The sequence below is a fragment of the Salarias fasciatus genome, chromosome 13, assembly GCF_902148845.1.
Source record: "Salarias fasciatus chromosome 13, fSalaFa1.1, whole genome shotgun sequence".
NCBI classification, from domain to species: domain Eukaryota; kingdom Metazoa; phylum Chordata; class Actinopteri; order Blenniiformes; family Blenniidae; genus Salarias; species Salarias fasciatus.
Genome location: NC_043757.1, coordinates 14,620,542 through 14,647,871, shown reverse-complemented (window position 1 = coordinate 14,647,871; position 27,330 = coordinate 14,620,542). Strand labels below are relative to the sequence as shown.

General features: G+C 40.2%; 2 protein-coding genes across 12 annotated transcripts in view; one reads left to right on the top strand and one right to left on the bottom strand.

Annotated features, from left to right (window-relative positions):
• Positions 1–16,534, top strand: part of lmbrd1 (LMBR1 domain containing 1) — a 53,436-nt gene extending 36,902 nt beyond the window's left edge. Inside the window, exons 12-16 of one of the 2 annotated variants that reach the window (XM_030106465.1) lie at positions 222–326; positions 428–577; positions 2,191–2,266; positions 14,837–14,928; positions 15,319–16,534. In XM_030106465.1, coding sequence (XP_029962325.1) covers positions 222–326; positions 428–577; positions 2,191–2,266; positions 14,837–14,928; positions 15,319–15,429 — 534 coding nt within the window. In that variant the 3' untranslated portion in view covers positions 15,430–16,534. Of the gene's footprint in view, positions 1–221; positions 327–427; positions 578–2,184; positions 2,267–14,836; positions 14,929–15,318 lie in introns of both variants that reach the window. The other variant, XM_030106463.1, reaches the window with a different exon arrangement.
• An 8,329-nt stretch (positions 16,535–24,863) lies between these two features.
• adgrb3 (adhesion G protein-coupled receptor B3) overlaps positions 24,864–27,330 on the bottom strand; it is a 119,908-nt gene continuing 117,441 nt past the window's right edge. For 8 of the 10 annotated variants that reach the window (XM_030106438.1, XM_030106441.1, XM_030106440.1 and 5 more), the window contains 2 exons: positions 27,105–27,209; positions 24,864–25,813 (listed from right to left, as the gene is read on the bottom strand). In XM_030106438.1, coding sequence (XP_029962298.1) covers positions 25,625–25,813; positions 27,105–27,209 — 294 coding nt within the window. In that variant the 3' untranslated portion in view covers positions 24,864–25,624. The remainder of the gene's footprint in view (positions 25,814–27,104; positions 27,210–27,330) is intronic. The other 2 variants (XM_030106443.1, XM_030106445.1) reach the window with 1 other exon arrangement.

Sequence of the window (27,330 nt, the reverse complement as noted above, 5' to 3'; positions counted from 1 at the left end):
AGTTGAAACAAGTATTTGTTGTTGCAGTTTTTAACAAGGTGATTTCTAACCAGCTGAAATGTGCTTCAAATGAACTTAGCAAGGCTAGGTGTTAACAACAACACTAATTCATCAGCTCTGGCTGGTTATGGTTAACAGAGCGCCTCTTTGAAAGACAAAAAGTCTGAATGCGTTGTGCTTGTAGGAAAGATGAGAGCTCACCACTGTCTCTGAAATCACAGGTTTTCCCACTGGATTATATCCTGATCACAGTCATCACCATGTACTTTGTTCTCACATCTATGGCCGGCATTCGCAACATGGGCATCTGGTTCTTCTGGATAAGGGTAAACAAAGACTTTATGTTTTTCCTTAGAACTTAAAAAAAACAACAACAACAAACACCATACAGATATAAATAATTGCATTTTAATGTTTTCTCTTTCAGCTTTACAAAATAAGACCAAAGAGAACTCGTCCCCAGGCTCTGCTCTTCCTCTGTATGATCCTCCTCCTGATTGTCTTGCACACCAGCTACATGATATACAGCCTGGCTCCACAATATGTCATGTATGGCAGTCAGAAGTACCTCGTGCAGGTGAGAAATAATTCATGTACCTTTGTGCATCATGTGCGGCTTTTAGTCCCCTGGTCAGCACCAGATTCACAGATGGCTTTATAATGACGAGGGTGTCACTTTGTCAGTGGGCTCAAACCACTTTGGTCCACCCCGGGAAAATCAGCAGCATGAGTCTCTCCCTGGGCTCGCAGCGGGGCTTTCAGCTTCCTGTTCGGCTTGAGGTGTGTCTTTCTTTGTGTGGATCTGCAGTTTGCTTGTTACACACAGCAAGCTGTCAAGCAGGCATACTTAAGTTGCTGCAAATTACATCTTATTGGATACATATATATATATATATATATATATATATATATATATATATATATATATATATATATATATATATATATATATATTAACTACACCTAAATGCAGGATGAATCAGGAGAAAGGATATTTTAAGCAGAATGGTAGGAACATTGTGTATGTATGTATATATGGAGTGTGTGTGTGTGCAATCATATACAGCACTTTCTTCAAATCTCACACAGTGCCGGCTGCATGTTGCAATTAAATGCAATTGTTCATTCCCTGTGTTTGTTCCTATTTTTTTCTATTGAAGAATGTGGCAAAGTGCTTAACTAGGATGAAACTGTTAATATATAAATCGTGGCAGGATTAGGTAAAACTGTTCAGTATATCAGTATCATTAGGCGCGATCTGAGCCAGCTGTGCCAGCCCAATTTCATTTTTAGTTGGCAGGACTCAAAATAGTACCATAATAACCTTTAAATTTCATTAAGTTTCTTTATTGTTGTGATGCAGACTATATATGATGAAAGTAAGTGTGTGTGTGTGTGTGTGTGTGTGTGTGTGTGTGTGTGTGTGTGTGCTTTTTTTTATTGCAATACCAAACAATTACTTTGAAAATGACTGTAATCTCAACATATTGTCAACTGTAATGATACCCTCTGGTGCAAAATATAGTAAAATGTCTATTTTAATATGTCTATTTCCTGTGGCTGTTGCATTATACTGTGTTTGTATGACGATGTCTTTAACAACATGAATTTGAGGCTAATGCTTCAGAGGTTTCACACTCTGCTCGGGTCTCACTCTTGTGTTGTGTATACTACTATTCAGAAATTTATTTATTTTATTTTATTTTTTCTTCAAATTTGTTTCCTGTGAAAGTTTTGTAATTTGTCTGGTGGTTTGACGGGCCAGATTGTAGTTTCTTGAGGTAAATGGTACATGGACTACACTTACATAGCGCTTTTTCATCTGCATTAGCAGAGACCAAAGTGCTTCACACTGCATTATTGCATTCACCCATTCACACACACATTCACACACCGGTGGAGGCAGCTGCCATGCAAGGTGCTCAGTCCATCCACCGGGGGCAATTCAGGGTTCAGTGTCTTGCCCAAGGACACTTCGACATGCAGACAGGGGGAGAATTTTTGAATCAAAGCTTTTTAAATTATAATCTTTAATTTTCAGGTAAAACTATGTTTGTGTTGTAAAAAACGAGTGGAACAGATTTAAAGACAGTGTATTTATTTCTCCATCTGCTCAGGCCTGAATCCCCCCATACAGATGCTTGTGTTCTACACACTAAAATGACTCTTGTGTTTTGTGATCAGAGCCAGATGCCCTCACCTGATCCCACGTCTGGGAATGCTACGTTTGGCACCGCAAGGATATGTGATGCTGAAGCGCCCGAGGGTGAGTTTGTCTTCCCTGCTACTGTACTAAGGTGCCTCTGGTCCAACACTGAGATGTTGGAGGAACTTACAACTCAGCATCAAAGATTCATTCAACACGTTGGGCCTATACCAGAAAAAAAAAAAAGAAAGAAAGAAAGAAAGGGATTCTGGTGCACAAGCCAGCCATTTAATGGAGACCACTGTTCTGTAATCTTCATCGCCATTTTATCCATTAGAGCGACTCATCCCAAGGACAAACATTTACTAATGCAGTACATGGCCTCCTGCTGTCCCCATGCCAACACTTATTACAGTAAATCAGCCATGAAAACACAAATGTGTGAATGTACACCATACCGCTGAGCTGTATCATGATAATTTATTCATTTGGATCAAGCACAAGTCAGGCTGTTGCTGATGGTGTAGATGATACTCATTATCCATGAAGGCCTGGATGGATTTATATTCACAAAACGTCTATTTTATTTGAAGATGTCCTCATTGAAATGTGTCTTTTCTGATTTATCTGGTGAAAACTGCTCTACCTGTCTGTTCGCTCTGAACATGCTCAAAACACAGATCCTGATCCACTGAAGCTTTGTGCAGTGAAAGCAGGCGCTTACTTAAATTATTATCTGTTACGCTCTGTTATTTTAGCATGGACTTCATGAATATGGAATATCGAACAGGTCATCTCAAGTGCACAAAAATGCTGAGAAGACTTTATGCCAATAGATTAATGTATAATGCTATTTACATTATCTGAAATGTATTAATATGTGTATAAATGTATTTTATCTGAGACTAAAAACGAAGTGCAAATCGGATCAGTCTTCAAAGAGATTCTGAGAAACATTTCCTGAGCTGGCTCTCTACAACCTTAGATTAGGACATTTTCTTTGTTTTACTCCATCTTAGCCGTTGTTTGCTATCTTTTATCATCTACTTGATTACGTTTATCTTTTTTTCTGATTTATTTTCTGTCACACGTGTCCAAATCAACGTTTTTCATTTTGTGGTTGTCGGGGCTCGGCGCTCCATCTAACCGCTCCATGGGGAGCCAAATGAATATGGAAATGATGCTACCAACAGATAGTTCCTGTGCAAATGGGCCTAATGCACACAAAACACTAATTTGAAACACTTCTGTTTGTGTGTGATGCCACTCATGGTGTTATTCGTAGTTGATCACCCACAAAACACAAGCAAATAGCCCAATTTATTTGTGCGAACATGCAATTTAACGTTCTTTGTATGTGGGATTGGTAAATAAACCCCGCAGCGTTGGTCCTTGAGTAGTTAAATCAAACTATGAGTTCACATAAACGTGGCATTAAATGCATCACAGCCATCCCCACAAAAAGGTTTGATGAAAAGAAACACAATCAGAAAAACACCTTCAGCTGATTTTTCCATGTGGAATAGTCGGGATGTAACCAGGTCTCGAGTCAATCCGTGTGAGTATTTGGGGGCTTTGTGCATCTTTGTTTTTGCCATCAGAGATCCATTAGTGCAGTGGCTAATTATTATTATTATTATTTTTTAATTTAAATGAATCAATGTTGGGGCATAAATGTTCTCCCTCAAGACACAGAATGAGAATGCAATTAGAGTAACTAATGAGTGCTGATGAGTTTAAATGTCAAGTATGTAATGAAAGAACGGAGTAAAGTTCATGTGTCAACAGTTACATGGGAGTGGTGCAGTTTTGACAGGCAAGGTTATTTCATACTCATTATTTTATTGAAAATGTGGATTTTGATAAATATTTTTGGATCACCTTACTAAACAGCGTGTTACAACATTGTATAACATTTTTTGACTTCACCGCTTCACATGTTTGCGTATATAAAGAGAAGCACATCTTATTACCTGCTAGTGGAGCAAATGCTTTCTACAGGACAAGGGAAAACGGTGTTACCTTCTATTAGTAAATAGAATGGTTAAAGAAAAATGTTATGTGTTTACAGTACTGTGATTTATAGATGCATATATTTCACTCCATCCATTTCGCACATTGTGGCCTGCAGGCTTTTTCTGTACTAATTAGCTCATCCAGCTTGAATAATACAGATGTTAACTTACCCTTGAAAATCTTTCCATATGCTGTTGCATTAATTATGTTGAAGTTATAGAATAGGAAAAAAAAAATCTATTGGTGGTAGGGTTTTGGATGACATATTGCTGGATCCATTCACAGTATCTTCAAGGTTGAAAAATCATGTCGTATGTAAAAGATTCAGCAGAGTCTCTTGTATGGCTCATTTCAGGGCAGTGCAGTGCATATTCACATCCGCGCTCTGTCACATGCCATTTGTTATACGACACACTTCATTTTGAAACTGAAGCATTGCCCTGGAGGATGTGTCATTGAACTGGTGTTTTATCACCTCCAGAACTTCTGCAGATCCAGATATCGTTACGTCGGTCATTGTGTACTATCAATGATTTTAGCCGTTTCATCACTGAAATGTATATTTTTATCATTTTATTCAGTGTGCAAGCAAACGACACTTCATTTAACAGGTGCTGACACCCAAATGGGATGGATGTATGTTTTGTCTGTCTGTTCATCGATCCATCATCTCCTACTGCCTCTGACTAAAAAGTGTTTGATTATAAATTTGTTGATATATTGCGGAAACTGCAAAAAAAAAAAAAAAAAGTTTAAATTTATTGTGAAGTGCTGTTATTACTAAAACTGAACGGAGTCTATTCTGTAAACTGAGACTCAGGTGAAGCACTCTTTAAAGACTCATGTAATCAAGACCGATTCACTGAATTACTTTCCCATTTAAGAATGAACCAGGAAGTGACCACTGTGTTTAGCTGACGGTTTAACCCTTGATTGACACAGTGTGGACCACCTGAGAAAATACGGAGCTCTCTAGGTAGACATGCATTACTTATGCACTCACTTTAGAGAGGAATTTCAGATGTTTTATGTTTTTTCATTCTACGTTTTATACTTTTTTAATATTTTTTTTTTTTTACATTTTCAGATAAATTTTATTTTAAAAACATCTATGACCCCCCCCACTTGCCACTAGAGAGAGCTTGTGTCCCACCAGTGGCACATGCACCACAGTTTGAGAATCACAGAGTTCTAAGGTGGCGCAGTTCTCTTGGGAATCTGGTTAACTAACGAACGTGACTCTACTTGGATGAGTGTGTGCATATTTCAAAACAGGTTGTGCAGTTCGGTGCTTTTGTTTGTTTTTAATGTAGCAATTTGCCTCAAACATGAATACCACCAACCCGCTATTGATTATGCACTGGCAGAGGTGGATCAGTTGTGCTTAAAGAATGGTGATTCACTTGTGCTTGGTTTCAACCGAAATGAAAATAAAATATTGCACAGCCTCTGATTTTTATACGGTTTGGTACAACATTCATAGTTGAAGCAGGCTTGCTCAGTACCCAGACAGTTTTCATGCAAACCAATGTTGTGATGTCTGGAAATATAAAAGAAGTTCCCTGAAAGAGGCTGGATGGACCACTGTACACTTTTCAAAAGAACACAGCATCCTTCATTTTAACAAAAAAAAAAAAAGATCAAGATATGACATTTTCTGAACACAGAACAGTTTTTCAATTTACCTTTGGTCTAAAGAAGAGGAGCGCTTGTGTTGTGTTCACATATGGCTTCTTTTCAGAATAATACAGCTTCTATTTGTGGATTTCACAGTCGTCTTGGTTCACAGGTTTCTGGAAGTTTTTCTGAGCATGTGCAGGGTTTTCTAAATGGCTGCCTCAAAGATCCCAAACATCCAATTCTTCAGTTCGATTTATTTCAAATCAGACCTTTAGCTTTGTCCGTTGTTCACAGAGCTTTATCCAAATTGTCTGAATTGTTTGATGTTATGCTGTCGATGTTAGTGTCAGTAAACCAGCTTTCTACACTTGTCCCAAAAATTTGGAGAATAGCTTTCAGTAAACTAGAAACTATTACTGTACCCTTTTTTGACTTTTTAGAATTTTTTTAAATGTCAAGTCATTTTCCTGACCTCCTGCAAATTAACTTCATTAGTTGCAAAAATATTATATATACATCATATTACTTTGAGTGAATTGCTTCATGGCACCATTCATTTTTGGTTTCTGTTTTGTTTGAATACTTTTTAGATTTGTTTGTGCAAAATGAAAATGAATTTCTAAGCTGCATAAAATCGTCAGGTTCTCTTGAGACTGAAATACTTGTGATTATTTTAATTGATTATGTTTGACATATTTTCCCAACCTATTTGGAATCTGGATTACACGTCTGAAATGCTTGCTTTATCACATTTACTGTGTTCAATAGGGTTATATTTAATTTAGCTGGTTGTGTCTACATAAGACAATAAGGCCGACTTTGCCAACATGCATTAATTGCATAAGATGGCAATCCTCCAGTAATGCTCTTGTTCACACAACTATTCAGGCTGCAGTATGGAAATTAATTAGCTTCTTTTTTTGTTTATTTCCTTTTCTCAAACAAATTGTTTATTTCCAGGCCCACAACTTCCACATCTAACCTACACAGATTCACTGGTTTCTGCAGCATAAAAATTACCTCGTATGCACTGAAATTAACGTTGTGTTTGGCTGTATATTTGCAAACAATAAGTCTCATGAAGGCAAAAACATCACAGGACTTTCAGTTTGTGAACCCCAGATATCGTTTTGTGCCAGAGTCGTGATAATTGTGGGATCTGTTAATTCACACAGACGTTTTGGAGCACTTCAACATTTTTAAAAGCTCCGTGCTGCCAGAGTCACTTGGCGAGCAGAATCTGTGCTTTTCTCTTCTGACCAGCACAGGGAAGCAGATCCTTTTCTGGCCGTCTTGGAAATGGCTCCTGTTTTCACAACAGCCGTTGTGCCACCTACCACGAGGAGGAGGAAGTGTCAAGCAGAGACAGCACATGCGACAGGAATTGAATTCAGTCAGACACTTGCAGATACATATGAGACGTTCTCGTGTAAAAGTAACAGGTGACAGATTTATTCCGCATGGTGTGCAGCCCTTCCTCCTCTCTCCTTTCAAGAGCAGAAAGTGCTCCATCGCTGCTTGATACGCAGCGTTGTCTGAAGCTGAAAAGGTTGATGACTGTGGTTCAGTGGCACCAGTTTTCTATGTCTAAGATAATGTGCACAATTTCTGTTGTCTGCTCAGGTGTGAACTTCTATTGAGGAAAAAAAAAATCCTGTAGATGAAATAGATTCAGTATCAACAATGAAAACTGTTTGCTCTTCATGAATGGTAAGATATTTCAGTAATGACAGCAACATGGGCCCCGGTGCCCTGCTGATTGGACCGTGATTGTGGCTCATTTGCCTATTCATGAATAAATTCTGATACATCAACACATTTGTGAATACATGCGGTATTCAAGGAATGGAAGTAACAAATCACATTTAGTCTTCTTCATGAGAGAAGCATGTTACCTATTGGTTTATCACAGTGTTTTTCTTATTATGTCAAAAACATGCAGAAGATGTAAGGACAGCTCTGGTCAATTGTTTCTTTGTTGTAACAAGAATTGCCGCCCTTCCCCCGTTTAAATAATCCCACACTTGGAATCAAAAGCGCTTTTGTGCGTTGAGCAGCAGAAGTGAATATATAGGTTACACCTTTGAATCCTTTGACCAGTTCTTTCATCTGATGCTGTTGACCTGAACATGTGGAAGAACATCATGTGCGGTGATGAGTCCAGTGATCTCCTCCTCAGAGCCGGGGTTTATCTGACCACTCCAGAATTTGGGTGAAGAGAAGGTGAACTGACCAGCTATCAGCCTTGACCTCAATGCCACTGAAGAGTACCGTCACTTTGGCTGAATATTAATAAATGCTGCTGGAAGAACAGGACTCATGCCATAGCTTTGTGTGAACCGGCGGCTGTGGCTCCGTCTGGTTCTACTGAAGCTGCTTTTACTGTTGTTAAGTGAATGAATTGTTAAAATCCTGATATGTCTTCTTCAGGTTTAAATAATCTGATCCAGCAAACAAGACCTGTTTGGAATTAGCAGAGAAGATTATCCATGGTTTTCAGCCCGGCTGCTGAAGCCACACGTGTCTATTGTTTACAAATGTGGAGTAAAGACTGTTATTTTTACCAAAATAAATTGTCACCAAAAAAAAAAAACCCAAATAACTCATTCACCAATCAGCTCATCCCAGAAAAAATGAAATGGTCTTCTTGAAAAGCACCGACCTGCCTGAAAAGGGAGAGGAGAGCAGGCAGGGACACAAAACAAAAGCCGCGGTGAGACGGTCTGTCCAGCAGACGTTGCAGTCTGCACATAAGGTCGCCGAGCAGGAAACGTTTTGTTTGCTCTGATCCGGTTTTAATAACTCAGACACATCTGTCAACCTTGAAGAACATTCAGTCTCCAATAATGGACACTTTTATTCTGTAAGTTGATACAATGAACAAAAATAAAGCCCTCCAGGTTGTCTTCGGTCATGCATGACAGTTTTATATGCGGATGTTGTGCAACGGGCTGAAAACTAACATACATTTGAAGTCGATTCAGTTGAAAATCATATTTTTCAACTTTAATTTTTAAAATAGTCTGTGTATCTTTTCTTCCAAATATTTTTTTTTAGATCTGTGAATTTTTTTTTTATACTGAGAACCGTGATCTGATCCAGTCTAGAAAATCATCATGTTGCTGATGCAACATCTCAACAATGAGATTTCTGGATAATTGCAGTCGCCATTCACCATTTATAGGCTGCAAGGCTGAGAGACACTTATTTATTCTTGGTTTCGCCAATACTCCTCAGTGCGTCACTCTCATTTAAAACTACGTTTCATTCATATCTCCGTCTGGTAAGAGCCGGAGACCGGAGGCGTTGTTAAAATATTTTTGTCCACTACTTATTTTTTTTGAAATATCCGCAGTTGATTTGTCCACCTGGTTTTCTCGCGAAGGCACCATCTCCAAAATAACATCACCTCATGGATGTCTTCTTGTGAAATGTCTCTATGTTTTACTCAAATCTCCATGTTTTCTTCAGTTTGTAAATTGTAACAGGGTTGATGGAGGCATTCAAGTAAGATGTAAATTCTTCCTTTTTTTTTATATATCATTTTTCTTAATGCATTTTTGTTCCTCGAAGGCAGAAAAAAGAAACTTCCTCAATATAGTTGGATCGAAAACACAATTTCAGACTCCTCCTGGCACTTCTTACAAGAAAACAATAGTTTAAGTCTGAAAGCTGCATTCATTTCTGGACAAGTTCAGGACGGCCATCACTTTGAAAAAATGCCATGTTTGACACAGGGTCAAAAGACAGCTCAGGCACAAAAGGGTAGAAGTCAAGCTGGTGACTGATTGGCCAGTTGGTCACAGTGGGGTAATGACACTAACATCTTGGTGAGCAGGTGCTCTGTGCCAAGCTCTCCATTATCTAGTCGAAGGTCATTACCATGCTATTACTCATTTACTCAATATAATGAAAATGAATCCTCGGGAATTGGCTGCCAGTGTTTGAGACAACCTGAATCTGGAAATCCTCTCCCCTTTTCATCACTTCTTACTGTTTTTAAGAGCCTAAGAGTCTGAGTATTCCTTCTGTTTGTGCATCATTGGAAGCTCTGCTCAGTATTGATGTTGCTTTCATCTCAATCCATTAAATTTTTTATCCCAAGCGTCTTTCAAGCCACGAACATAAAGTAGAACTTTTGCTGAACCACACTTTCTCCAAGTTTGGCTTCACTACATTACAGCTTCGCTCGGTCTGGTTGAAACCCGCAGAATTTCTTAGTATTCGGCTGCCCTGACGAGCTTTTTTTTTCTCGCCACATGACGCTCATGCCTGGTCTGGTCTGGGGAGGGTGGGCTTTGATCATAGACTCTGTCTTAGTATAGAAGATGTGACCTTCTCAGTGATTGGCTTGGTTTTGTTGCTTTGTTCCAACATGCTGTCCCTTCTGATGAGAAGGTGAAAAAACCCATTACTATATATATATTTTTTTTTCTAAGTTATTTCTTTGATCGACAGCTGGGTAGATGTTACAGACCTTAATGTCAATAATCCATCAGGGCTATTTAGGTAGGCCTCTGTCTCCTTCATTGATCCATTGGATTTTATTTCATTATTACTGCACCACTGGTGTCCATTTCTAATGATTACTCCCCTACCTAAGTAATTAACTGTCCGTAACTCTTATTTTATTGCAGTCGTGCCAACACCTATCATCAGTTCTGCAATCTCTGTTATTGGTTACATTAGTTCGCCTGACAGTCTGACCAATAATTGAATGACTTTCTGTCTCACTCTCCTTTAGGTTTTGGGAATCAAAAATCCAAAACCTCTCTCAGAGTGTTGTCTGCATTGCGCATCGTGTTATGAATTGATGTCTACATTCACATATATACATCTGCAGCATTATGTATTCTTCTGGAAAGGCATCTAGAAATCAATAAATCCTACCTCAAAGTTTACTTTTCCCCCACTTTTTGGTTTGTATATAAGTACTAGTAGATTTGTTACTTTTCTTGTCTTTGGGAGTGATTTCTTTTTGTATTTTTTTACCACTGAAAGAGAGAAAATGCAGCTTCTTTCAGCTGAATACTGCAATCAGAAATCCAGCTTTTACCTTAGAAGACATATACTGTTTCTGTATTGAGTCCCACTGATGAAAAGTCTAATACAGAGGAATTCTTTCACAATATACACCGATTCTTGTTTCCTAGCAACTTGCCAGTTTTCCACAGTATTGTCTTAAAGAGCTTCGGGGGGAAGATGGTCGCAATTTTCTCTGTTACCTCTGAGATGTAGGGTGCCCAAGCAATTTTCACCAGGATACTCCCTCAACCCCAACACAAATTAATAGTAATTTTCTTTGCATCAAGGGGATCATCATCAATTTGCATTTCAATAGAATATGTCAGTCAAACGTTATTCTCTTGAAAGATAAATGTCTTGGCAGAAATGGATACCTCTAACCTTTTGTTGGCGGTTCACCCGTCCAAGTATATGTGTGGAAGCACATTCTGGTCAAAATCAAGCCATGGCAAAATCTAATCCAAATATTTAATGCTGACCAATCAATATCTGACACCAACTCTTCTGCACACTACCTGAAGTCAGTGTCACGCAAGTATACAGACATTGCTCCTGCACTTCAACCCAAAACAAGATTTGCAGAATAAAAAAGGTGAAATGTTTGTATTTTGGCTTCCAGTTGATCAGTGGTTTCCTGGTGGGGTCAAGATAACCTAGCTGGCTCTCTGCATCTTGTTGTTTGGGCTTAGAGGTCTTGAACTTTCCTGTAATGGATTTTGCTCTATGAAAAGATGCTTTTGGCGAACAACAATGGTAAACACAAGAAGCTGGGGGTTTGAAAGTGTTTGTGCTGAGGGGAGTCCAACATCCTCAGAGGACACTGGGAATAAAAGTGCCCTCCTGCTTTTTAGATAGGAAGAAAGTAAAAGCATACAGTGTCGGTACGAGAGCACTTTCTGATAGAGAGCCTTTCACCAGCGCACAATGTGTGCATGTTGGGTTTATGCATGTGTTTGTACTTGAATCCAAAGATGAAAGTTATACATAATGCATCGTGCTGCACGGGGCAGCGCTCGCCCGGGTATCACCAGTCAAGGTGAAATTAGCTGCTCTCGCACACTGCCCCGTGCTCTTATCGGAGAATGGTAATGATTTCAAGGTGAAGCCGGTCAGCGGTGTACATGATAATATATTTAGGCGGACCACTGTTGTGAACCATCTGTAGGTCCCACTTGGAGCCCTGAAATTCAGGTAAGCAGCTGGAGAGCTGCAGATGGCCGAGGCAGCCGAGGAAGAGAGTGGGGTCAGGGGAACTAAGATAAACTTGCTTCCTCTATTATCTGTTGATCCCAGTGAAGGCAAAGCTGATTGTTGTTACACCGTCACAACTCTCCTGGGTCGGCTCCATCTAATCTGTGTTATAGATGAAACGGCACAGACCTGAGTATTCTCTGCTTCTTTAAAATTCTGCACTCCGGTGAGGGAAACTTTTGAAAGTATTGCCTTTAATGAATAAATTCAAAGCCACACTGAGTTATTGCTGGGGACCTTGATGTCACGCTGCTTTGTGTAAGTCTGATTGCGCTGTTCATAGGGTTCAAGTCAGTGTGAGGAGCTGTGGAAGAAACAGTGTGAGAGGAGCAGCTCAGCAGGGTGAGCGTTAATGCTCCAGATGGCTCTCTAACATAGCCAGACAGTACATTTTGTCTCTCCTTTGTGGACTCCTTCCTCCTGCCTTGTTCTTTTCAATTGACACAGGTCTTATTAGGAGTGCATTTAATTTTTTTTTTATATATTATGCTCTGCTAAGCTAATTATTAATTCTGACCTGAAGGGAAGCAGGTCCCCCCCCCTCCCATCTTTGCTTTATTCCTGTGCTTTCACATAAAAACAATTGAAGCACGGAGGAGAGACCCAGACACCGCATGCATTTCATTGGCACTTTCCTCTTTTGACGTCACCTGCATTTCCCATGCCTGCCAATACCCATTCAAGCACATAGAGGCAGAATGACTCAGCTTAAGAATTCTGATATCATTCTTGCGTCTACCCCAGTCGGATCGATAACACTATCGCTTCTCCTCGGAGCCGGAGGGCAGAGACTCAGAGGTTATGTCACCAGCATGAAGCTCCACAGACAAACAGAGGAATTGGATTTTATGAGCTATGAATTTGATCCTTTCCTCAGATCTTTCAGTTAAATCTAGTTCTTAATCACTATTTAAGTGTTTTGTCACTGCAGCAAAATGTCATCCAGTGAGCAGCAGCGATTGGAATGGGCTTGCAGTTTGCTTTGCTGCACTGAAAAGTGATCGAGTGAGTGTTTACACATGCTGAGTTCAGATGGATTTATGGGTTCCTTTTTGAAATGTTCTTAATAGAATATGTATATTCTTTTACTTCTACATGTAGACTAAATATCTCCGTGTTTTGTATGATTTTTCTATTTAATGTTTATTCATTTTAGGCTCATGAGTTTGTTCTTTGTTGTTTTGTTTTTTTTTTCAGAAAGTTCTCTGTATCTGAACTTTCCCCAAAGATTTTCAGTGAATCCACTGAGTTATCATGAAATGTGTTCCTAATTTTCTTTTTCACATTTTAAACCTGCACTTTTTGCATAGTTATCCTCCTGTTCCGCCTTTGACTTGACTTGACCTTAAATGTCTTTATCTTTCCCTTCTCCATGAATGTCTTTTACCCCCCCCTAAATTTCATTAGCATTTCAATATCCTCCTGCTTTCTGTGGTCTCCATGTCCTGAATGCATTATCTGGAGCGCCCTGAATTACACAAATGAAGTCATTTTCAATGTTCCAGAGAATAGTTATCGTTTTGTACTGCTGTGCATGTGTGTCGGGATTTCAGTGTGAAAATCTTGTGAGAGTCTCGCTTCACGTATGAATCTGGAGAGCTTTGGAGGGCGGCTCATGAAATTGCATTCCCTTTACCTCATTGGAGAATTGGGGCCAGCATGCATAACCCATAACCTGTGGTTCACTGTCTGCACAGTCTGTTGGCGTCTCGTGTGTGTGTGCGCGCGTGCGTGTTCGCACCCATCTTTTCTGCCTCTTCGCTGTGTAACAGCAGATGTATTTGATGCAACCCTCCATTAAATCTTACATCATTCCCAGTTTTATTCATTGGTTAAGCCACACGCACATTGACAGTGACATAGCTTTCCTCCTTTTAGGCGACTGGTTGTCCTTTTTAGTTACAGTAACAAAACTCGCCCGAGGTGCTGCTCGATGCGGTGATCGCAACCTGTTTTGGGCTCTTGAGTGAGCACAGGCCCCTTTATAACACAGATGTATAACGAGTGCTAAACTCGTGCAATTATAAATGCCATGTAGCAACGGATGTGTCACATTGTGTTGCACTCCTGCTGATTTTTTTTTTCTTTTCTTTCTTGGGAATGGAGCACATACCAATGAAGAAGTTGTCTGTCTCTTGCAAAAGCCTCCTCCCTGAAAAACGATAATTTGAAATTGAAATCAATGGAAAACAAAAAAAAAATGTTGTGAAACAAATAGCTTAAAGTTATACTCCCTTCTTCTATTCTTTCTTTTTTTAAATTTGCACAAATATTTTGTCCCTCTGCAAAAACTTCCAGCGACCAACCTATTGTTGAAACAGAGCCAGAAGTCCAGTTTGCGGTTTGTGGAGAAACGGCAAACACGAGGAGGAAGGCGCTCCAGTCAGAGGAAACCAAAGCTCAACTTTTTAGACTCAGCGCAATAACACGCTGTGTGGTGGAAAACTAGCACTGCACATGATCCTGAACGCACCATCCCCAAAGTGAAACATGGCGGTGGCAGCATCATGCTTTCGGGATGCTTTTCTGCTGTTGGTTTACCACATAAAATCCTCATAGAACACATTTACATCTGTGGTTATAATGTGACAAAATGTGGAAAAATTGATGGTGATTTGAAATTTATACAAGCCACTGTTCTGTGTATCACTCTCTTTTTTTCCTCTCACTTTTCTTCCAATACATTAGTTTTATTGTTCTTTGATTCAAAAGTGTTTTTGTATATATTTATGGACTGACTATCGTATTGACATATTTTTTAATATTGGTTTCTTTCAGATCAGTGCACTGTGACACGATCCTATCTCTTCCTGCACAAGTTCTGGTTCTTCAGCACCATCTACTACTTCGGGAACTGGGCCTTTATTGGGGTGAGTCCAGTGATGCGGAGAAAATGTCCTTATCTTTGTGTTAAGTGGAGTGAGAATCTGAACTGTTCTTTGTGAGGATTCGGAGGTGGAGGAGAAGCTCACACAGGTTAATTCTGACTCTTTTTAGAGATTAATCAAAACCAGTGGCTTTTTAATTTACTTCAAAAGCCTCTCAAGAAGATTTTCTTGAGTTTGGGAGCAGAAATATATCATTTAATTTCTTGCTCAGAGAAGGGCTACTGGAAAATTTATTTTCCATGACTGCACAGTGCTTATCTCCTCAGCAAAAATTTTAATAGCCTCTTTCCTGGGTGCATTCGCTGTGTTGTATTGATCAAATGATCCTTACGAAACGCTCCCTAATGTGTGCTTTGCTTATTATGTTTTTAGGCTTTCCTCATCGGCCTGGCGGTGTCTTGCTGCCGAGGGAAAAAGTCTGTGATCGAGGGAGAAGTGGAGGCTGATGACTCAGACATCAGCGACGACGAATACGTGCACTGAAAGCCTGCCGCTCACCTGTAGATACCGTAACCAAAAGCTAAATAGGCTAGGAAGTACAATTCCATCACACAATGCATGTCTGTCAGCGGTCCGTCTTGATTTAATTTATTGTTTGTTTGTTTGTGTTTTTAAGGAGCGGTGCCTCGCGACGTTCAGCTTTGCTTTGAGTTGTGGCGACGCTCCCTTTAATTAGATCGCTCAGAATGATTGTTGTGTCCTTCTCAGTCAATATTATTGATGACATTTGGGTTCTGGGAGCATCCGTCAACTCGAGCCTACCTTAAGCCCGTCTCCACGGTTTGAAAGTCACAGATTGCTTCAGGAGGTGGATCTCACTGCTCATTGCTCCAAAACTTTATATCGAAATCACTCCTGACCGTTTTTTTGCATTATCTAAGAACTTTCTACTTTTTGAGATGAAATGCCGAGTGAACAAGACAGTTTGTGGAAATACTAGTAGGTGTAGAAATGATGATTCCTGAGGTTTACTTTGCTTGTTTCTATCTGAGTTTAAATATCATGTTACTGACACTGATGCATTTCTCCATGCAGTCGCTGTTGTCGGTCCCAGAGCATCATATACTGAAGCTGCCTGTGCACTGTGTGAAATGTGAAGGACCAATTACGTCTATTGTGTTTTCAGGGTTTCGGGTAGGAAAGGTTTTTAGTTTAAGAAAAAAAGTTTGGATGATTTTTTGTTGTTGTTTTTTTGTTTTTTTTTAAATTAAAGAGCACTTCTGACTTTTGCCAGCACTCTGGAGTTTATCAGCGACGGGCGTGTGGTGTAGAGCTCCTGCGGATTAGCTGTTTGTGTATAAATACAAAGAGGAGAGGACTTAATTTCAAAGGAAATGTTTGTGCCTCATGAATGTATGACGCCATGACGGGCACACACCCACATGTCTGTATGGTACGTTCGAACGCAGCCTTCCAGAGGTCAGCCTGAGCTTCACAAGTCCTGTTTCTGGTGTTGTGGGTCAGTGGAAGGAGTTACATGATGATGATGATGATGATGATGATGATGATGATGGCAGACTGGACATCCTGGATTTAGTGAAATGATTGCATTTGTGGATTGTTATTGAATTATACCTGTATCCAAATTTAAAAAAAAATAAAAATAAAAATAAAGCTTTCCAAGCCCTCATCAGAGCTGCAGTCCTCATCTTTACATCCTTTATTCACTTTTTCTCACATCTGTTTGGACTGCCAATATTTCTATCTAGTAATAAATGCGTTTAGATTTGTTGGATACTTTAAACTACTGTATTGTAAATCATATTTGTCCAACTATTAGCTTCCCTTAAACTGAGTTTATTCATGTTTTATTCATTCATGAGAAATGTCCATTTTCACAAAATACTCCATCTGCACCATGTAACTATTCACAGTTTAGCTTTGGCCAAGCATGTAATATCTGAGGAGGAAGATGAAATAGCGCTTTCAGATTTCGACTCAAGCTGATCACATTATGTTCAAACCTAAAGAGCAGCAGAAAAAAATAATAGATCATATCTCCTTCCATATCACCTCCTGTTTCGTCTCTCTCATGTGTATTCTCTGTAGTGTCCACCAGAAAACACTGCCTTCAGCTGGGAATGATTTACTGGAGACATCAAAACAGGATGAGCGACAACCTCTTTCTTCCAAAAAATCTCTTCTATGACACTCTTTAGCAGTCTTCACCACATGCTGGCTCTTCCCCGAGTCTGGACAGACATTAATGTCCGCTGCCAGAGCCCTGAGGAAGTGATTTCACCTTTATCTTTAGATCACATTTGCTCCTGCTATCTGTTCTGTCAATCAGGAACTCAGAGCAAATTATTTCTGTGAGGCATGTTGGGGGGGGGGGGGGGGGGGGGGGGGGGGCATTGTCAGAGAGTGTGCTGCATGCATGCTGTCACTCATTTCATTTGCTCACAGCGTCGGGACGACTGAGGTGCACGGCTCTTATTTTTCTTCTAAGCCTCGTCTTTGAGTCAGACCCTTTTTTTATGCCTTCGTTGCAGCGACAGCTGTGGCCTGAGGCGTTATGTTCTCCGGCTGTCTGTCTGTCCGTCTGGCCGTTTCACTCTCGTGAGCACAGTTCCTCAGAAGTGCCGAGGGGGGAATATCTTTTTTTTTTTTTTTCTTTTTTTTTTTTTTTTCAAACTTCCACTTTGACTCAAGGATGAATTGATTAGAATAAGGTGGCCAGAGGTCAGTGCGTGTTCCCGGTGTGCCACTGTGGCCGTAACTCAAGATTACAGATAAAATGATAAAGTGATGACATTTTATGAGCGCAAAGTCAAAGGTCAACGTCACTTTGACATCATGATGTCCTGGAAAAAAAAAACATCTTTCTGGCTGCACTTCAGCCTCATAACTCAGGGATGGAGGAGGAGATTGTGACCGTTTGTCACATCTGCTCAGATGTGAAATCAGTGACACTGATGTCGAGGGCCTTGAACCTAAATAATTTGTAGTTACTTCGCAGCAACGTCTAGATTTGAAGCGTCCCTCTAAGTCTTCACTCAGCATACAAATGAGTCCAGACGCGGCGGTGAAGTGGAACTATTTATTGAAATCAAAACGGTTCTGTGACGAAGTGTGACAGCATGAAAAGCGACCATGGCCACGTGGTTTTAACTTCATCTCATGCTGAGGGGAGCAGAGCGGTTCTGGGGTGAAGGTGATAATCAGTTATTACCAGTCTGGCTCTACAGTAACATATGAATCTCACGGATCCCTGTGTATACTGCCATCTTAAAATCATAATATCTACAGTACATTTTACCAAGGTCACTCAACTTTAACTTAACGTTTATGTTTTAGGTGGTTTGGTGCAACTTAAATAGTTGCATCAATTTAGTGAAGTTAAAGTGAATAGAGTATGTTCCCACTGGACAAGTTTTAATATTTTCTGCCCAGTTTACCTGAAAACATGAAGCTCAGACATATCTGCAGTTTGAAGGATTTGAGTTTCTTTAACTTCTTGAAAATGAAAATGAAACTCTCTTGCAGGTATAGACCAATATAGCTTTATTAAATTCAGGGTTGAGGGGAATTTTAAAAACATCAAATAACCTCAACGACACACAGTATTTGTGAAACTGTGGGAAGAAAATCGGGGATTTTCTTGCAGTGACACAAGAGTGCCAACCACCACACAACTCGGAATGTCTCAAATTTTTTTATGCTCTTGATAAAGTTCACAAATGAAATAAATTGAAAAGTAAGCTCAGGCAGCTTAAACACACAAAACCTTATTCACAACTTTTTTTTGTGCGACATTTTCCAAATGTAAGGCTGCAAACTGAATTTTCAAGCCCTCAGTTATTTGTCATGCAGCTTCTTTATGCTGTCCTTTTAATTATTGGCTGTTCTGAATATTGTGACAGCGTGAAAATGGCATTGTGGTCAGAAATGGCTGAATCTATTGAAGAGCTGTGAAGCACAAAGTCATCATGAGTGATTTTGTTAGTGAGAGTCTAATTCTCATCTGTGAGGCTCAGGTTTTTAAAAATATTAAACATTTTTTTTTCCGGTAATAAAGACACGCATCAAGCGGCGCTGACAGTTAAATGCATGCGTTCCAGGATTAGCACGTAACCGCTCGGCGGCTGCCTCTTACGGATTTGCATGAAATTTTGCGTGCGTGTCTAATTACAGTTTGCGGTAAGCATACCTTGTCATAACTATTGTGCAAGCCTGCTTTGAGTTGAGCCATTATGTGATATGCCACCCCCTCATTCGCTAATAAACCAAATAAGCCTTGAGCAAAAAACATGAGCCTGAGGACGCGCACAGAGAGGATTGTGCGATCAACATGTCAGATCAGAGGATTTTTGCTGTTCAACTGTGCAACTTTACTTGTTATCCCCCATATTCAAAAAGCCAGTCTGGTTTCATCTTCCCTCTCCTCCCTGCAGATCCTTTTTAGTCTCCTTTTGCTTGTCTATGAGGGAACAGTGATACATTTTAATGAATAAATGAATGGATCTGTTCAGGAAAATAAAACAGGAATCTGCAATATTAGGTCTGCCAGAGGGCCCAAAAAAAAAAGCAATTTATTCAGGCCTGTTTTTTTAAACCAGTTTGTTCTTGCACCACACATACATATAATCTCTCATATAAATTCTCTTTGCTCAAGTGTTTATTTCCAAGACTCATTGTTGTAATCCTTTTTGGCTGTATCGACTACGTGTTTGCATTCAGATGAGTGTACAGTGATTTAAAGTACCGTTCTCCTCACGTTAACTTTTAGAATGTGTGTGTCTGATATCAGGTCACATTCGCATGGTCCAATGATAATTTTCAACCAATCAAATAATTGAAGCAATGGTTTATTATTTCTTGATTTTGAATTTACTGTAGAACAATCAGGGACTTGAGGGTTCAGCTCTCCTTGTCTGAGCCTGAAGATTAAACTACAAACTTGTGAAAAGTTCAATATGTGACAGGTTTTGGTTAACACACTGAGAAATGGAATGAAATGGAACAATTGGAACATTGTCTCGCAGGAGCCGATGATTATTCAGTGTCGGCAGTGTCTTGCAGTGACTTGTTTACGTACGATCTCTGTGACAGACTAGTAACATGGTGCAAGACTAACTCATGTCTAACATTATAAAAATCTCAATATTTAATCACATTTAAATTTAAAAAAAGTAAAAAGAAAGAAAAAATGAACTATTTCAACATCATTTCCTTGTGAGAGGGTGGAAATTACAGTGCAAATGTCCTAAGACTTTGTCTTCAATTTGCAGCTTGCATTTTTCATGATTAGTTCGACTGATTCCACAATGTACATTTTGTTTCTTGTGTTAGTTTCAGATTCTGTCTCTGGCTTCAGACTCCTGGACTTCCCCTCCTCATGCCTGACTGCAGCCCTGAAGTGTTTCACCTGCCTGAGTGTGTGATTGTCCTCACCTGGCGGCCGTGGTATACATGGGGTGTGCTGGGTGTGTTCTGCTTGGGTCAGCTGTGTTTCTTTGTCGGTCGCTCTGCAGCGTCTCTGTCTGTGTTGTGCGTGTTTGGGCTTTGCAGTGCCTCGGCAGCAGTCTACTGTGATCTCCAGGATTTTGTTATTTTGGTGGTTTGGATTTTTTTGGTTTGCTCCAATAAAATGAGCTTCTGTTCCCCCAACAGCAGAGTCTGGCACTTTGAGTCCTCATCTGAGGAGCTGAATTCATATCAATTAAAATCACTTTAAATTAAATGATTCCATAGTAGAAAATATCAATTGCATGCACATGAATTTAAATTATAGAAATGTTTTTTTTTCTTTTTGGTTTAGCTGCCATATACCTATCTCTTAAATCCTAGTGGTAGATCTGTTTGGTGTTGTAGCCCTGAGGATGAAATATTTGTTGCCCCTGTTCAGATCAAAGGTCCAACAACAGACGAAGCAGACAGTTCTCACACTCCTGGATCAAACAGCAAAAACAATAATGGGTGAAACTCTTCACACTTATTAACTGACAGTGAACTGCCCAAACCAGGAGTCAGACTGAACCTCGGAGTGACTCACCACAGCTAATGCACATTTCCATTACTATTTAAAAGCTTAAAAACTTAAAGAGAATAAGCTGATGATTATTATCTTTCTCAATTAATTTATTGAAGGTTGCACAGACTAGACAGCATTTGGAGTCGTGCTGACGTCACTTTTCTTCTACTTTTTTTAAGGGGGTTTTAAATATAACAGATGTGATTGTGTGAAATACTGTAGATACCGAGAGGAATTGCAGAAGACTGTACCACTGTCAGGGGGCTGCTGTACCCGTCATCTATCTTCCTGCTCCACAGAATAAGAGACTATAATGCATTATACAGTGCATGGCAAGTACCTCCTTCCAGAGTTTCTTTTTTATTGAGGTTTTCAAAAGTTTTTCTTCGGTTTCTGTGAAACTACCCCCAAAAGTCTGGTTAAAGTTTTAGTTTAAGTTTTGAAGCTGAACTGAAGTGACAAATCAAAAATGAGTATTAGGATAGAGGCCTGACTCGGGTTTATTGGCACATGAGGTTAGACACTTAGCAGAAATGATTGAGCTCTTAATAATAACCGTTCTTATTTCCATTTCACTTATCCATCCATCCTGTGAGGGGTGCTGCATCTGATGCCAGATGACTGAATGAATTCAGGGTGTACCACGAACAGAGCAAACACGAACAGAACAAAACAGAGTCCCGCCCTGCTGTGCAGCCAGAGTGCTAACCACTACACCTCTGTCAGCCTGTTCCCATCCCAAACTCTTTCCAAACTCTTCAAAGCAAACAAAAGGGCAAATGATGAAATGGAGGAACATGGACAGACTCGCCAAAGTGGGCGTCGCGGAGGTCATTTGCAACGTCCTACAACTTGTGTGTCCCTAAAACATATCCGCCCTGTCAAACACACACACTTTCATTATGTCCTCCACTACTTTCACCATCATGGTTTCTGTGATTTTTTTTTTTTTTTTTGGGGGGGGCGACCCAAAGCTTTTCCTCTGGGCTTTAACTCCTCTGACAGGCCCTTGATAGACGAGCAGTTTGCCTTACCCCTCAGTCAGGCCTCTGGGGAGCAAAGTGACGCAGGATCGATGTAATTATGTTGATTCAGTGTTTGCAGACCCCCGAGCAGGTTAACCTCTCCGCTCTCACGGGCCTGTGGGACCTGCCACTCACTGCCATATATGAAGACTTGTCCACCAGGCCTGTCAACGCGTCTCGGCTCAGCTTACAAACAACTAAATGACACGACTTTCCACTTTCAGACACACGGGGCGTCTGGAGCCACGGATCTTGGAATCCGGAATCAAATGGCAGGCAGAGTTTGAAATATTTAACAATCTAAATTTTAAGAAACTTCTGCTTCGCTGTCTTTTTTTGAGGAAGTCCTGAATGATGTGCGAAGAAACTGATTAATGACAAAACAGCATCAAAACAACTGGGACAAACTGCAAACACACAACAACAAGCTATTAGCAGCAGTACTTCCGTTATCTCCGTCTCTGCTCTCGCTCCTCCATCCGGCGGTGGAGCTGGACATTCGGTGATGTGTGCTTCCAACCCTCATCTGCAGCCGGGGGATGAGCCTCCTGTCTGACGTCAACTTGTTTGTTTGTTGTGTTTATTGTTCCCTATCCTGTCCTTTTCTCACTCTACTATACACCCTGCGGCTCTGCATCCTCTTCTTCAGCCTCTCTGAAGTGGGTCCTTGATGATTTGACAGATACATGTGAATAAACAGATGGCTTTTCATCTTTTCAGATGGCATTTTAGATGACAGGTTTTTTTTCACAGATTAGGAAAGCCGCATGAATGCACACATTGTTTCAAACACTAACGAATCACATAAATGAAACATTGTTTTTTGGTTTGCTTTGCTGGCTTTAGTGACTTCTTTGGGGGATTAAAAAAACGGAAGGGTTTTTGGCCACCATAGATTCTCTTAGTTGCTTGTAGTTGGAAAAAAAAAATATGAATATTAACTTCTTTTGTCTTGTTCGTGCAAACTTTGCTCCCTGCATACTAACTATTAACGGTGGGAGGCCACCATTTGCTCTTTTAGTGGAAAAGGTTGCAAGATCCAGCACGAACCCGACTGGTACAAGCTGGTATGTTAAATGTCTCGTTTTGTGTCGGCACTGTCATTATATTTTAAAAAACAAATTAAAAACAAAAAAAATTAATTGAATTGAATGATTCAAAAGCAGAAAGTGATCATTTTTGGACTTTCTATATCCAAATAATTCATTGCAGTCATTTGGCAAATTCTTCACCCCAAAGAACCTGTAAAATCCTTTATTTGCTCACATAAGGACAGAAACACTGAATCCTCAGCTTTCATCGCTCTCTGTGAATAAAAGGAATAATAAATGTATTCAATAGCTTCCTGCTCTGTGTTTTCTTCAGATGACCTTGCAAACGGGCCTGCTTTGGTTTTCGCCCAGTGCTTCAACATGTTGGTCTTCAAAGCATAAAAAGTAGTGATGCTTTGTTGTTCCATGATGGATAAATGTAATTATTTCAGATTATCAATAGTTTCCAGGTAAAACAATACTGCATAAGGACTGTGTCCTCTGACAGCTAATAAATGAACTCCAGTCACGAACCGCGAGGCGGGATGAGCTCTCAGTCTTGAGATCCATAAACTGAGCACTTATGTGCACGAAAAAGGCAGCTTTCAATATGAAGCGTATAACCAGAGCCAGTGTGTATAAAGGCACTTCCATCTATTAGATGGCAGCTCATTAATGAAAAAGAAAAAAGAAAAGCCTGGAACAGACAGCACTGCTGTATATAGTTAACCTAATTATGTCTGGCAGTCCAAAACGAAATGCACTGTAAATTCAGACATTAACGTCGAGGCTGAGCTGTGCACGCCGACATCTTAATTTATGTTGTGACCGCGTCAGGAGCGCAGCTCAGTCCCCGTCCACTCCAGTCCTGTTTTATGTCTGATTTCTCCTTTTTCTCCTTTCATATTTATTTTGCGCCCGGTGATAAAGATCTGAGTCATGCCCCCCCTCCTCCCTCCCTCCTCCTCCTCCGTCTCCTCTCCTTCTCCCGACACGTCCTCTTCTCCTCCTCTCGGTCCGCCGCTCTGCAGAGGGGCGACGGGGTCTTGTGGCGGCGCTCTTGCTGCGGCGGCGTCGACTGCAGACCAGTCCCCCACCCCGAGCTCCCCGTCAGCACCCCGCACTGTCTGGAGCTGTCTGTCTGATGAAACTGATCTTATCAGGCCACCCTTCCAGAGGCGCTCAGGCCTATTAGGAGTTTAAATGTTCTCCTTCCGAATTCAAACATCAGATATGAGGGTACGCTGCGAGGTCAAGCAGGGAAACTGTCCGGCAAAAAAAAAAAAAAAAACCCTCCACTGACAGTCAGAGCAGGAACCTGAGTCACATGAATGAACATATTGACTTGCAGGTTGGGCTGTGACAACTTGCAACAAGTTGGAGATACAATAATTAAAACATTATAATTGGAAATGAATTTCACAAACATTTAGCACAATTTCAATGTGCAGTCATTGTGTCTTCACTTCTGAACAGAGATATCTTGCAGCATCTAATGTAAGGAAATTGATTTGAGAAGAATTTTGCAAAGGAGAGATTGTGTGAATTTCTACATCTTATAAGTTTGGAGATGTTTTGAGATCTTTTTAGAAGGTTCACAATTTGTCACAGCACCGTGAATGTGGGACTTAAACTGACGGTATGATACATCATCTTCTCAGAAATTTCATATCCAGTCACGTCCAGACATTTTCTGACTGAACCGCACCGAGTGATATGCTCCACAACCAACAAACAACATAAACTTGACACAACCTCTGAAGCAGTACGAACATATTTCCTCTTTTATTTACATTCCTTTTCAAATGTTAACATTTTTCGCTATAACTTTTGATCAGGTTGGCATTTTTTTTTCTCATTAAAATAAATTGGCACAAGTAAAACATATGTAGACAAAAGTTTATTTACACCATACAACATTTTGTTTTTAAATATTTTATACAGAGCTGCAGATGAGAGAGCTTGCCGGGGTCCTTCAAGCGAATTCTGCAGTATTAAAGTTGTGAAATATATTATTTATATAAAAGTGAGTATTATCTTTATTGCATTTAAAGCAATGAAGAATGTAGCTTGACAAACATTCATTTTAATATGACAGAAAAATCCTCTTTGCCTCCCATGTTTTATATTATAAAGTAAAAAGTGTAGTAATGGCCAAACAGACTGTTATAAACTTTTTAAAAACCTGCATAAATATATACATTGTGCTCCCGGGTCCAGTTTTACCAAATAAAAACTGGACCCGATGAAGCTGGGACGACACAGCATGTCGTTTTGCTTTGTGAGGTTTCGTTTAGAGAGAATACCTTTTTTTTTTTTTTTTTTTTTTTTTTTGCCAATTCCTCAACAGATAATTTGAAACACATGATGGTAATATTGTACACCAGGCTGCCCCACACTAAGTACACTAGTGAGAATACAAAAGTAACACTGATGTTTTTAATCCCTTTTTTTTCTTTTCTTTTTTTTTTTTCTTCATCTCTCTCACCAGTCCTTATATTGTATTGGCACATAATGTCCCTGCCACGCTCATATAATCCAGATATGTATGCCAAGGCTGTTAGAAAAGTCTGTTGCTTTGTTCAGTGCAAAATACATCCCTTTCTTCCTCCTTTTTTCTCGTTTTGCATTTCCTTCGTCGTCGCCCTCTAGACTTCTGTTTGGAAGTCTCCCTCCTGGACATCTAAGGGTAAGTTGACACACTTTTCCCACTCTGCAGGCGTCATCTCCAATGAGTCCTTGGTGTCAGATTCTAGTACATTCATAGTGGCGTAGTTCTGGTACTCACAGGCTGGATTGTAGCTCTCCCATGGGTTCTTGTTTGGCATTGCCTTGTCCTGTGAAACATGGCCAGTGGGGTGTGATATTAATGGCATGACATCCTCTGCAGCTAAACTGTTTTTTTTTTCTTTTCTTTTTTTTTTTTTTTTTGGACAAAAACAGTGACTTTTCCAATGAAATCAGCTCATTCAAAAGGGCATTATATGAAATCCTACTCGCTGCTAATTGAAAATAATGGATTAATGCTGTGGAAAGCATCAAATAACAAAAGATAATGGTTGTGTATTAAATATGAACATGCTTACGCTATTTTCATGGAGTCGTAGCAGAACTGTGTTTTCCCCAAGCTTAGAAACTGGTGCACTATGTGGGCTGCATGTGTGAGCCATTCATCTGAATGTGCTCTCATTGACAGTCCCAGAGACGCTATTGCAAATAAGGCAGAGAAGTTGCTCCCAGTCAGGGAATATAAAATGGATACTAATGTCTGCAGTCAGCTCTGCAGCAGATTCATTTAGCGGTAGAAAAAAAAAAAAAAAGGAAATGGGGGGGAGTGTGAATGTACTGTACTTATCTTTATCCATACAAAAGGATTTGCACTAGTAACTAAGCAACGAGCCTCAAATTGCATTGTACTCTAGAGGTGATCGAAATGTGAGAGAAAAAGGAATATATGCAACCAAAAGGCTACGGGCTAACACATATTGTCTCTCAGCTTTGCTGTGTTTGGTCACGAGCCCAATTTCTATTTGCTGCACCCGCTCCAGAAATATTGCTGCTTGTCTGAGACAGACGGATAAAGCTCGACATCCCAATTGTGAGGCGCTCCAGCCAGGTGTGGAGACAGATGGTGAGACTTTTGATGTGCAGCAAGGTCATGAAGAATTTGGAGAATTAGCCTGACAAAGAAAACTTTCCCCCTTACGCAGCTACATCAGGCTAATATTTGTATAGATGTGGATAGGTTAAAAAATCTGCCATGCATTAATGGAAAAAAAGAGATGGGGTTGCTAAGTAGATAAATGTGCATGTAAATAAAAGTGCATTCATGGCCTTGCATTGGAATGGATGCACTCTACTGCAACAAGATTACCAAAGGTCCTTCTTCCCTGAGCCTGGCCTTGTGGAGAAAATGTTCTGGTTCTTTCTAAAGGGCAGCGCCTTCAACTTCTCACTTGCCTGCTGCTGGCAGGCCCGTGTCTGGATGTTTTCTTTAGTGTCATAATCACTCATTTGCACAATCACGCACTATGTGTCCTGCAGCAGCGAGTATCTCCATAATTGAGTATCTGATTGTTGCTCTCCTTAACTGGCTAATGGCCACCCCCCTGGATTCCTGTTACTCACCATGCTGCCCATATTTGGTATGTCTCGAAATCGGTCCAGGGTTTGAAATTTCTGATTCAGTTCCTGGAACAGCTCCATGTGTCTTTTCCTGGTGTGCATGACTTTCTGCAATGGCAAGGGTTTTTTCTTTGGTATTGACAGCCAATAATGGAAACGCATCTTCCTCTCCACCCCCTCCAACTTTGATCAATTTGCTGGTGTCATGGTAGTTTACTTATAGGCCAGG